This window comes from Melopsittacus undulatus, chromosome 3, assembly GCF_012275295.1.
Source record: "Melopsittacus undulatus isolate bMelUnd1 chromosome 3, bMelUnd1.mat.Z, whole genome shotgun sequence".
NCBI lineage: Eukaryota > Metazoa > Chordata > Aves > Psittaciformes > Psittaculidae > Melopsittacus > Melopsittacus undulatus.
In genome coordinates this window covers 43,506,461-43,519,716 of record NC_047529.1, presented here as the reverse complement: position 1 = coordinate 43,519,716, position 13,256 = coordinate 43,506,461, and the positions used below count along the sequence as shown (strand labels likewise).

General features: G+C 38.4%; 1 protein-coding gene across 2 annotated transcripts in view; it reads right to left on the bottom strand.

Annotated features, from left to right (window-relative positions):
- Positions 1–89: 89 nt before the first annotated feature.
- Positions 90–13,256, bottom strand: part of SMAP1 (small ArfGAP 1) — a 79,467-nt gene continuing 66,300 nt past the window's right edge. For both annotated transcript variants that reach the window (XM_005153169.3, XM_005153170.3), the window contains 4 exons: positions 7,862–7,989; positions 4,382–4,550; positions 3,428–3,756; positions 90–1,055 (listed from right to left, as the gene is read on the bottom strand). In XM_005153169.3, the coding sequence (XP_005153226.1) occupies positions 921–1,055; positions 3,428–3,756; positions 4,382–4,550; positions 7,862–7,989 (761 nt within the window). In that variant the 3' untranslated portion in view covers positions 90–920. The remainder of the gene's footprint in view (positions 1,056–3,427; positions 3,757–4,381; positions 4,551–7,861; positions 7,990–13,256) is intronic.

The following is a 13,256-nucleotide window of genomic DNA, read 5'->3' as shown; positions in this document are numbered from 1 at the left end:
TGAACACATTTTCCTTCATTAAAAGTAGACTTTGTTAAGAAATAGCTGTCAAATAGGTGATACAACAATGAAATAAAAACGCACAACCATTTATGGATTTATCCTTTTAATATTGGGAAATAACATTTTATCATTACGAGGCACCATAAAATGTAAACACAAATCACTGTCATAAACCTGGATATCTCTGCAAGGAAAAATATATGTGCTCACGCCGAGGTACCTTGTGTACATACTGTGCTGTCAGTTCTCTGCATTAATACTGTGTACGTGCCTCGTGAGCCATGTCGGAGACTTTGTCACAGCTCGTTTTTAAAAGAATAAACTACTGATTTGTAGAATTACAGTAACATCCAGGTTTATCTTCCTTTCCATAACCATATTCCCTGTTATGCACACCATAGGAACATCACAGTGAAATGTATGATGAAACAAAATTTGTTTGATACACTAGAAAACATTGCTTAGTGATACATTTACATTCTATTTATATATGATTACACATTTGTTCATACAGTACCTTCTACAGGATTACTGGGTAATTTGGGGGGGGGTCAGGGTTCATATTTTTGGATATTACTAACATGATAGCTACGTCCCTTATATGCAAACATTTGATCTAGAATTTTGAGGGGAAAAAAAACAGTATGTGGTTAAGCAGCTTCTTAAATACATGGTCTATGAAATCATATGCATTGTATGAAAATGCTGCCAATGATGTATAAATGTATTCTTGATCTGCTTTTCACTACATCAAATTTAAATCAATATAGACCACAACACGGTCAGTCAGTTATATTCTTAATCTCAACAGCTGGGGAAAAAAGAAAGAGTATGTACATGGAAGGAACAGTGAAAGTAAATGCATTTGAACAAGGAATGTTAGATGGCTGTTCTGCGTGAGACTTCTGTCGCAGCTTTCATTTCCACAGTTGTGTGCTGAGAGTCTGACCAGAGGAGCTTCCAGTCCATCCTGCCGCTGTGCTGGGGGGCTGGCCAAAGCCCATCACATTGCTGGAACTACTGAGGTTCATTCCAGCCATTTGCTGATTCATCTGGGAAGCACACAGACACACACAAGTCCAGTTAGTGCCGGTACTGAAACACGACATGCTGTGAGCCACAAAGCAGTGAGTAATTCCTCCAACTAGCAACCCTGCTGAAGTATGTTTTCCTAAAATTCATAAAACATTGACTCAATGCATGTTTCTAAGCATTTTTCAATATAGCAGCTTTTTCTCAGTCACTATTACATATCAGCTGACTGGCTGCAGCACTTGATGTCTGAGATCAAGTCTGAATAAACACTCCACTAGTGAATTTACAGAGCGTGTGACACAGGAAGGAATTCAGTGTGTCCCAGCTGACAAGATCTTGCTTTCCAGTTTTCAAAGCTAACCAAGAAAACTGTGATAAAGAAACACCAAAGTAAGTAATACAGCCCTGTCTACATCTGCAACTGCAGATGTTTTTTGTTCCAGCAATATTTCTTTGGAGACCTCATAATCTCGACTGCATGAGTTTTTATAGAAATGTCCATTTAGGTGGCAACCAACAAAGACTGAGGTGGATTTATAAACTTGAGCATTACTTAAATGTAACCATTCTTGCTAAAGAATCTACTCAAGATACCGTAATTTTTCAAAACAAGTGAAATTAACATCAGATTAAAGATGACACCGAGTTAAAGGTTGGAAAGAGTTCAAAATTCAACCAGCTCACTTCAGAATGGTGCAAAAGTATTTCTACTCTCTACAACTGTTATCTAGTCACTGTAGCCTTCAGAGCTTAATGTAAAGGTATTCTTCAGGTTAATCTCCCTTGCCTTCTGAAAAATAAATGCCTACAGACAAGCCAGAACCCAGCTGTATAGACAGAAGAGATGTTCAGCAAAAAGGTGTTTGAAGCAACTAATAATCAGAGCCAATGGTTTGGATAATCAACACTAGATTCAAGTTAGAGATAGCATCAGGTAAAAATCAAAGTTCATGTAAACATAAGCAAACAGTACTGGGTTGCAAAAGGAAACTGGTGGAAAAAAATTAGTAAATATAAACTAATGTTTCAGGGTAAAGCTCAACCCTGTGTGGTTCTACATGTGTACCTGCAAAAACAACCCATTATTGAACATGGACATTTTAAAAAAACAGATGAAAGCATGATGTAGCTAGTTGTTAATCTCTTCTGGAGTAGAATTCTTAGGAAGCAGACCCTATAAAGCATACTATGCTAATTGGCAAAGCAAGCTCTCCCCCTTTCAACTGAGCTAGAGCTCAGATCACAGTTCCCCTACAGACTGGAGGATGTCAGCATGCTGGTAACACCTGATGCGCCACGAGTACAGAAACATGTAAGAACTTGTCCTCTGAGCCAACATTTACTATATACTTAATAAGAAGCATGATTTTAATTTCAAAGCTGATGCAGGTCTTTTTAAAGCTACATACCATGAAAAAGACTTAGCAGTAAATCCACAGCTTTTTTTTAGTTTGACATTTTGAAATTATCACCTTTTACAAACTATTTTTCAAAGCAGAATGACAACCTAGTTTATCCATGTAAGAAATCCTGCTCACCTTCATAAATGTTCATACCACAGGACTGAGCAGCACAGTAAAAATTAACATAAACCAGTCTGAGTAAGTCACTAAGGTTCACTCCCTGAATTACCAGAGTAAGCAGCATGGAATTATGATATTATTCTCATAATTCAAATCATACTATGACAAAAATAGTTGCTATCATTCAAACTGAACTCTGAAGGAATCATTTAGGTTTGTTCCTCTCTTTCCCAATAAACTCTCAAATACCCGATTTCAAGATGTTTCATTGGTTAATGTACAAATATAGTACACTAACACTAGCATATGAGTAAGAGTACACTAACACTTTTAGAGAACCTTTCAAACATGTTTAAGAAATTTAAGAACATAGCACAGAAATGCTACAGATAAATAATAGATTAGCCTAAGCAAATTATTTACAGGAGAAAGTTAGAGTGCCCAGCACTCCACATTCCCCTGAAATTTATCTTGAAGCCTGTAAATGAAAGCACTGATTGCTAATGGCTGTTCTCAAGCAATTAAATTCTGCTTTTATTTACAAGGCAGTGATTATATTTCAGTATTCTGTAACTACAGCTAAGCTAGTTTTATACCTGTCTAGTTCAGATGCCAGGGTGAGAGCAGCTACAGAACCTGGGCTGACTCTGCTCTACATGTTTGGCAACATTTATTCTCTGCTTAAGTATCAGTTATCTTCAATTGAATTATTCACTAATTTTTTTAACATGGTCCTCTGAGCAGTTCCTAGTCCAGCAGTCTGTAAAACTGGCCACCCCGCTCCCTTCCTCCTACAGCCTACGTTGTGTAACTGCAAAGCAGCATCTTCTCTAAAGCACTCTTGCCTGGGAATAGCAAGTCTTTACCTGAGAGAGGTTCCATTGAGCTTGCTGGCTTTGCTGCAATCCATACTTATTTTGTGGCGTGGCCATCTGTCCCACCATTCCACCTTGAGGTCCAACGACATTTTGAGGAAGTCCCATCACACCAGTTTGTGTAGTACCAGTAAATCCATTGGGCATTCCCATTCCTACCATCACACCTGTGCTCTGTCCCATGACTGGCACCGATTGTCCCATCATGTTTCCCATCATCCCAGTTGCTGCAGGCACAGGGACTCCCATGGCTGGAAAGCCTTGAAAATGAGTTGGTGGTTGCGTGGTAAATGGCATAGAAGATGACCCCATGAACATACCTGCAGCAGAGAAGGGAAGATTTCAGCAAAAGGGTCTTGTGATGTTCTCCCTCATCACCTACGTCTGAAGTGCACCACACTAATTCTAAAGGATAACTTTGTCAAGTTGTACATCAAAGCTGTTAATTTAGTTTCTGGTAAAAACAAAAAACTGCTTAAAAACTCTCAAAGGTGACTTGTTACCATAGGTTAACTACCAAAAAGAGTCTGGCAAATTCCTTTGGTGAACCAGAAGCTTTTAATGGCGGTATTGTAGATCTTTGCTTTCTCACCAACAGAGCTGAAATCAAGATATGACCTCTGTCCTGATCCTGGCAGTCTCCTCTTCACACAGTGGAGACTCACACCTCAAGTGATGAATTAGAGAGCAGAAGCTGAATCCACAAATCTTTCAGTAAACTGTGTACTTGATAATTTGAACAACTATAAATAAAATCACACACTGCTTTGTTTTCTTTAGCTTCTGTATCACATTTCAGTACCTTTCTCATTTTTATAAGTGATAAAAATCTCCATTTTAATGTAGGCAGCAGGTAGCCAACTGTAGTTTTACACTTGTAGCAGGTAACTATTCTAGGTAAAGCTTCCAATAGGACCATGTAGAAAGCTTTGCAAAATTATTTACCCGGAGCATTTTGCTGCTGCATGGTTCCTGTGCCATACAGTGACAAGATGGAGTCTTTGGAGAGCTGTTTCTTGGCTGACTCTTCAGATTTTGTTGTTTGCTCAGTGAACAGATCAAGGTCCCCGGGTGCTGCAGACAAGGTGGCAGCTGCTGGTTTAGTGGAAGTGCTCTGGGAAATAAAAGTCAAGACAGACTACTGAATGAAACCTGTAAAGGTGGGACATTAAATATTTACTACACAGCCTCACCCCTGAACCAGGTTAACCCCAGTTCATCTACAGAAGTTAACTTTAAGTAAATAAGGATTTAAAAGGATGTGGTATGACCAAAGAAGGAAATGCAATACATATGATAGAGAAGAACCACCAGACTGAACGGAGGTTACAAGGGAAACTAAATCCCCAACCAGCTCCAGTGTGTACACATACAGATTATTAATTCCTGTTGCTCTGATGTTTTTCATCAGTGAGAAGCATATATCATGAGCTGTAGTTAGATTATGAAAAATAATTAGGAAATCACAAGGAGATTGCAATTCACATCTCATTAATCCTCATGTAGGCAGAATAGATTAAAGAAGAGCTAAAACAAAAGACAAAGTGGTCTGAAATAAACTACTACAACAAGAAAAACTGTATTTTTGGAGAAAGGGCAAAAGTAAAGTTTTGGTTGATTTACTTAGAATAATAAAATTTTGAAAATACATAATTTATAATTGGCTTAAAGTTCCTTAAGCACACTGCATTTATTGAGAAAGCTTGATTATCTAGAGTCTTCAGTACAGGAAAGACATGGATTTGTTGGAGAAGTCCAGAGCAGGGCCAAAAAAATTATCAGAGAGCTGGAGCACCTCTCCTATGAGGAAAGGCTGAGAGAGTTCGAGTTGTTCAGCCTGGAGAAGCAAAGGTTCTGGGGAGATCTCAGAGCAGCCTTTCAGTTCTTAACAGGGGCCTATAAGAAAGATGGGGAGAGACTTTTTAGCAGGGCCTGCTGTGATAGGATGAGGTGTAATGGTTTTAAAAAAGGGCAGATTCAGGCTGGACATGAGAAAGAAATTCTTCACTGTGAGGGTGGTGAGACACTGGAACAGGTTGCCCAGACTGACTGCAGACATGCCATCCTAGCTAAGAATGACAGACCTTCACTCAGTTCCTATACAATATTTGGCAACAAAAACCCTGTTGTAAGAGCTATAATTTACCCATGCCCACTTTACACACTGAGCACACATCGTACATACAACATACACATCACTAAACATACAAAATGTCTTTTGTCCTTTTTTTCTGCATAGTGGATACATCTATACCATTTCTCTCCGCGAATACTGCACAGCAGATAAATCTATAGCATATGCCTTTTATCTAGTTTTATTGTAGGAGCTGGTTAAATCAACTCTTTTTAAAACCCCTTGTGTTTATTAATGGGCAAAATTCTAGGAAAAAAAGTTACTCCTTCACATGTTGCGCTTTACCAGTCCTTTATAAATTTAACGGCTTTTACTAGCATCCAGCTATAAGGAAGAGCAGGAAGAACTATTCTAAGTGGTTTTTAAACCTGTAATAAAGACACATATCTGACAGCAGAGTCAAAGTGCATATGATTCTGAATGCTCAAGTGACATTTGAAAAAGGAAAAACAAATAGGTCTGTTTTCATTTTAAAATCATGTCTTAGCTATGTCAGTAGTTATAAATCCTCAGGTTTGCAGACATCACATTGTTTCAGTCTCATAATAAAACATTCAAACAGACATTTCTGTGCTCCAGAGTGCCATAAAACCATGTGCATTTAGCACTAAATGCTACCTTTCAGGTTAAGCTGGAAAAGACAAGCAATCCTGTGAAAAATCAAGTCATACATTGCTTCTACAAATCAGTCTGAGGAACACCATTAAATTCTCTTCTTTTTCTATGTTCAGAAATCCCACTGTGGCATATCAGAAGCACCTACTCTGCAGAACATCATGGTAAATATCTCCTGAGTAAGAAAGCAAGCCACACTACGTCACATTTGGTCCCTTCTTCTGTTTTAATGCATTCTGTTAATAGATATTAAAACAAGTGCTACTTATCTCAATTTAAGAATTTGCCATAGATATCTACTCTAAGTTTTCCAATTCCAAAGACAGGAACTCACTGTTGGGGTGCTCAACTGCAGAAGTCCCCAGGTGGCTGAACCACCTGAGTGGCTTAAAGCATGGTGGGAAGCTTGCTCTATCCATAGCTTCATGATTAAAAAGAAATGGGGTTTAAGTTTCTAAAATCCTATCTAGCACACTGCACAAAAGACAGCCCTCAGCAACAAGTAGGGGAAGGGAGAGTACAGGTTAAGGAATAAAAATTACAATCAAATCTGCTGAACAACATGGATATCCTTTGATCAACATGATCAAACATGATCAACATGATCAACATGATCAAACAGAAAATTTGGAAATGAAATTACAATATGCCAATTCGATCAAAATTCTTTTCCATCATCATCCCTTCCATTTAATGTATTATGAAAACTACTGGATAAACAAGTACATATCACAGGTCCCAAACCATGAATTCAAGAATACAAACAGTTCTTTCCAGTTCAGCAGAGTGAAACACAAAGCCTTCTGCAAAATTAAGCTTCTAAATTACCTTAAAAGGGCCTCAGAGATGGGGAGATGAGCTGAGTACTCCTCCAAAGCCTCCCTCTCAGAAGCCATTCTGGGTAAGGTAGCCTGCACATGCACATTCTGACCTGTACCAGCCCTGGTACAGTTTGAGGCTGACAGGTACTTTAAGACAGCTGCAGCTTTAAGGACTTTCTTTGTGCCCCAAAGCTGCATTTCTCAGCTACTGCAGGCAATGGGGTTGCTTCCAAACTGTTACAGCTATAAGACAGGGAACAGGCCAGGCGCAGGGATTATGCTACCCTTCCTTGAGGAAAGAAAGGTATACAAGTTCCAAGATGAGACAAAAGATCAGCACAGGTAGCTGTATTAGTTGCTCTTGATATCCATTCTTGATTTTGAGAACCTTGAGACCCCAAATCTTTAGCAGCTCTAAGACAGAATAATCTGCTGTAGCCTCTCTTAAATATCAGCATCATAAAGCAGTAAGAAGTCTTGAAAAGTATGACTTAGAGCCCAACAACCTGAGAACATAAAGTATATTCAGGAATACCTATTAAAGAAGAACAAGACAAAACAATATAAATGAAAAGAAAACATGACTACCATCACCAGGGTAAGACAGAATCCAATTTAGCTGAATAACCAGGGAGAATCAGAAGGGAAGACCACACTACCTCCTAATACTATAATATAACCAAGCAGTATAGATGTCTGAAGGGTTGAAAGAAATCTAGCCGTTACTGCTTAAAGGGTTTCCAGCCATAAGTGTGAGAAGTATGAATCCTTTCTGTGTGAATGAATAATTCCCTGAAGAAAAATATGCACATGAGTGCACAGATTTATGCACACATGTAACTAAATAAATTTTACCTGAGCAGGAGGTGCAGCAGCTGCTGGTAAAGGATTAGAGATCATTGGACCAAAGATATCAAGGTCATCATTCAGCGTTGTGACAGCAGCAGTGCCTCCATTTGTAACAGATGCTTCAGCCGGACCATCTTAAACAGACAAGAGAATCACATTTAAAGTGAAAATTGTTAATATTTTAAAAGTATGAGAATAATTAAAGCTTCAGACATACACTGACAAACTAACATGGCAATATATTCCAAATTTTCAACACAACAATACAGATGGCCACCCTTTAACTTTAAAAACAATCAAGAACGTTAAAAAATAGTTGATACGTATTTCAGAAAAAGTCACTTTCTCCTTTTACCAAACCATTAAAAGTTATTTTCCCGTGTCTTACACACACAGCAGTGATCTACCTGAGTGAAAAGATCAATTTCAAGAGCAGAGGTCAATCACTGGAATACCAGCATTAACAATTTGGTGATAACACATGAAACATATGTCTTAATACACCAGAGAAACATGTAAGGCTGAAGGCAGATGTGAGACTTAGGCACTTCAATGTTTCTAGAAGTCTACTGTGGAGTCCGATTACTATAGAGCATGGTTAAGATGCAGTATTTAATTATAGGATGCTTCCAACACTTATTTAAAATAATACAATGCCATCTCTCACGTAACCAAAACATTCTTTTCCAATTGAAAAAAAAATAAAGAAAAAAAGACAGAATAGAACAAGTTTATTACTTAGAAACAGGGTTTCTCTTTGCTCTTCTCTGTTTTTTTAAAGAACACAAATAACTGGCAGCCTATAGTAAGATTTTTCTCCCTGCATGTCAAACACTGTAATTTTTCACTACTTTGTTCTGCACACTGCAGTTGGAGACCATCCTCCCCAGTAGCCCGGGATACTCACAACTTGGAACAGAGCAGGAACAGTAAGCACCACTCACTTCACTAGTCTGGAAATCACTTGACTGGGAAAATATCACAGAAGACCAACAAGATTTTTGGCTGTTAACTCATATGGATGGCACTGCATTCTGAGACAATCTGTTCAGAAGATCACACTTAGGGATGCCTTCTCATTTCTGTCTGCTTTCCAGCTCCAGTGGAAGTTGGCCACCCTTTAGCTGCCTTACATGAAAGTGTTTGTTTATTTTAAAAGTAAAGACTGTGACTGCCATATATTTGAAAACTTGACACAGAAGTCATGAACGCCAAAATCTGGCAATATCGAACATGTCAGGAGCTACCACCATCTGTGCATATCTGTATTCAGGTCTTACAGTAGACATACTGAACTTGTGCCTTAGTATGTATAGGAAATGTAGTGCAGCTACAGCAGCCATGACTTTGAACTGACTTCAGCATATGTAAAATCCCCAGCCTATTTTTTAAACACTTAATCTATCTTTCTCATACAGGGTATTATGAAACAACCAAGCATAAGGGTGCTGGTCTGCAATTCCTTCAGAGCTATATTCTTCCTTTGGTGACTGCTACAGATACACAAATTATAGTCTAATTTAGTATCAAACATGAACATTAATAGCTTGGTATTTGCCAATTCTCAAATCCACTTCATGTCAAAGGGAACTTTAAACCAAATTGTGCATGCAAGTAATGGCAAGCAGGCACAATGAGAAAGACCAAAATACACAGAAGACAGGGATATGAGAAGCACAGAGTGGCCTTCACAAGAAACTGAACCTTAGCAAGTGTATTTATTACCCAAACTTGTGCCAAGTTCATGAGGATAACTGTCTGCAAGAACTAAGAAAGACCAAACAACACAAAGGCAAAACAAGCATGGGAATAGCTTGGCAATATTTGATCTTCAATGCTGAGTAAACAGTGAGCAGCTTGAACAATGATCATAGGGTAAAGTACCTATCTAAGCCCATTTCACTATCCTGTCGTGATCTGACTTTGCTGGAAGGATTGCCTTTTCAACAGTTCTGCAAACTGAAGTTATAAACTCATCTATGATTATGACAAAGATACTTATTTATATCTTAGCACAAAGGTCTCCTCCTTCCCTAATTTTTGTTCTGACAAATGGAAGTTAGTGGACAGAAAAATGACCACACGCATAATCTGCTCAACCATTTCATCCACACCAGTGGTTTCAGATGTGTGTGAATGTACCGGCAATTTCAGTAACAAGCTTCTTTTGAAGTCATTCTGCAGACAGGCAATTCCAAAAAGATCTCCCAAAAGGCTCACTGTTTCAGATAAATTCAGAAATGAACTGTGCATAGTATTCATGCAAAAGGATTGTCTGGAATTAATAATTTAAGGCTCTTAATCTTCTCAGTAAGGCACATGTATTAAAAAAAGTCTTGCCATATTCCGAAGTGGTTCAGTTTTGCTGAACATAAAGTTTAACTGAAAATTTAAATGTAATAATTTACTAAACCAAGCATTTAATGAATTTAGAACATTCACAGGAAAACACATTTGCAAGAACAAAGTATTTTTCAAGTATTTAAAATGCTACTTATAAATTAAAACTATGAAAACCTAGGGTTTTGCTAGACTGCTTCTGTAAGAGTGTTATTTGGTAATGTACATACCTTTTATATCTTACTGAATTTTACACTACAAAATAAATACACAGTCTCTATGAGTGCAGAAAACAGACATTTTGAATTCCTGTTTACAACACAATTTTAAGCCTGAATGAGTAGTATTAACAGATGATCCCGTCTTACTGATTTCTCAAAAAATGTATTAGATAGAATATTTATACCTATTAAAAAGCAACTCTGAAAACATTCCCTCCTTCCCTGAAACAAAAAGATTTCATAAAGAACTAAATTTCAGAATATAAAAGAAACCTAAGAGTGTTTTCACTTAAGTTTATTACCTGTATCAATATTAGTATCTTTAAATACACATATGCATGCATGCATGCAGGTGTTCACAGACTTTTATGTCAACGTAACAGTTCACTTCTTATACAGAGATTACCAGTATTTGCAATTTCAGTGCACCAGGTCATGGATTAGGAAGCACTTCCTCCTTTCCCTTCTCATTTAAAGTATTTCCATAATATAAGAAAGATAGTCCAGCAGAGTTCTGAGTTCTAAATCATTCTAAGTAAATTACTTTTCATTCAACTTCTGCTGCCTACCACTAAAAACTGATTAGAAGAGGTGGCGTGTATTTGACAGAAGGAGCCTAACCCTAATGCTTTTCTGGAAAATACATCCGTAGCTAGGAATGAAATTTGAGATGTGGCAGAAGCCATTGCAATGAGAGCACAGGCAAGGCAGAGCTTCCACGCTCAGTAAGAGAAGGTAACACGGAAAGTCAAAAGATGCTGTCTTTCACTTCAAACACTTAGCTGTGGTCCCAAAACTTCTCTTCTTACAAATTATGACATCATGGCTTGACTTTGCAAACGAAGATTTGGGAAGGGTTTTACCCATGCTTACTACAAGAGCACTGATGACTAAAAAGGCCAATGTGGGATCGGCAAATCCAGTTGCTAAAAGCACAACGGAAGGTGTCCTTGGGTGGTATAGGCGGGGTGCAATTCTTCTTACATTGTCTTTTCTCCTTGAGACTAGTTCTGTGTGAGTTCTCAAAGGAGACAACGGCGTTATGTATAGTGTGTCTCCAAGTCTCCTGATCGGAGGCCAAGGTGGACCACAGATGGTAGTCAATATGGCCAAAGTTAAGGTATTGCTTCAGGGAGTCCTTATATCTCTTCTTCGGGGCACTTCTCTTACGGTTAGCTTGCCACCGGTTGCCGCAAAACACAATCTTAGGGAGGCGATGATCCTTCACCCTAGAGACGTGCCCTGCCCAGCACAGCTGCAATTTCAGCAATATGGCCTCCATACTGGTGACCCCTGCCTGTTCAAGGACAGTAATGTTTGACACATAGTCAGTCCAATGGATGTTTAGAATTGTACAGAGGCAGTGCTGATGAAAGTGTTTGAGGAGTCACAGGTGATGGCGGTAGATAACCCATGATTAAGACCCATATAAAAGAGCAGACAGTACAATGGCTCTATAGACACTAATCTTTGTACTTTTTTATGTCAATATGACAGAAAAAATCCAACTGCTGTCTGCCATACTGTGCAACAGCAGATGCTGCCTCTGAATTCAGATCAGGAAGTACTGTTTAAATTTGATAGCAGAAACAAAAGCTATTTACTGGGATATTTAGTAAGTGAAAGGTTCCAGTAAAGTCTACCTTTACAGTGTTTTCCTGTATATATTTTATTAATGCCTGACATGACAATTTCCAATTCAGTGCTGGCTTTAGTTATGAAACCTTTCATGTACACCATTAATCCTTATTACATTTATCTGTACTAACAGCGAGAATGACCAGCGGAAGAGCTTCAAAGGGACAGCAAGAGAAGGGAACACAAGAAAGGAGGTCTGCTCTTAAGCTTTACATTGTGTTTCTGAAACTCATTTTCTATGGGGCAAACTATTTACAAGGAGTTTGTTACTAAACTGCCATGTATTTTTATATATATATACAACCATTTATGAGAGCCATAGCAAGATCTGCAAAAGAGGGAGAATACGCATGTGATTATTTATTATACCAAATTACTGGAAAGACAACTGAGAGAAATAGTTCACTACTGGGGCAAAGATACAAAATGATGTTTGCCTGTTTGAAATTATTGTTGAGCTATTTATTGCATTAATAAAATTTTGTTTACTGATAAAACCTTTGCAGAAGTGAAAAAGCATTCATAGGGAGGCCATTTCTATATAATACTTCTTAAAATAGAATGTGGAAAGCCAGAAAGCTAACAATGCTGTATGCCTCAAGTGGTTGTAAAGGTTTTGAATTTGGGCAGATACATTGCTTACACAAGCATAATCTTAACATAGAAGCAATACTATAAATGTTAACGTGTTTACAAGCTCAAGAAATGATTCCATGCAAACCTTGTGAGGTTCAACAAGGAAAAGTGTAAGGTTCTGCAGATGAGCCAGGGCAGCCCCCAGTATCAGCACCAGCTGGGGGATGAAGGGACTCAAAACAACCCTACAAAGGACACAGGATACTGGTAGATGTAAAGTTGGACATGACTGGACATGCATCAAAAGAGCGTGACCAGCAGGAGGTGGTTTTTCATCTCTGCTCTGATGAGACCCCAGTTGGAGTACTGTGTCCAGCTCTGGGTCCACCAGCATAAGATGGATTTGGAGTAAGTCCAAAGGAGGGCCATGAAGATGATGAGAGGGCTGGAACACCTCTCTTACGAAGACAGGCTGAGAGAGTTTGGCTTGTTCAGCCTGGAGAAGAGAAGGCTCAGGGAGGCCTTCCAGTAACTGAAGTGGGCTTATAAGAAATATGGGGACAAACTTTTTAGCAGGACATGTAACAAAAGAACAAAGGGCAATGGTTTTAAACTAAAAGACAGTA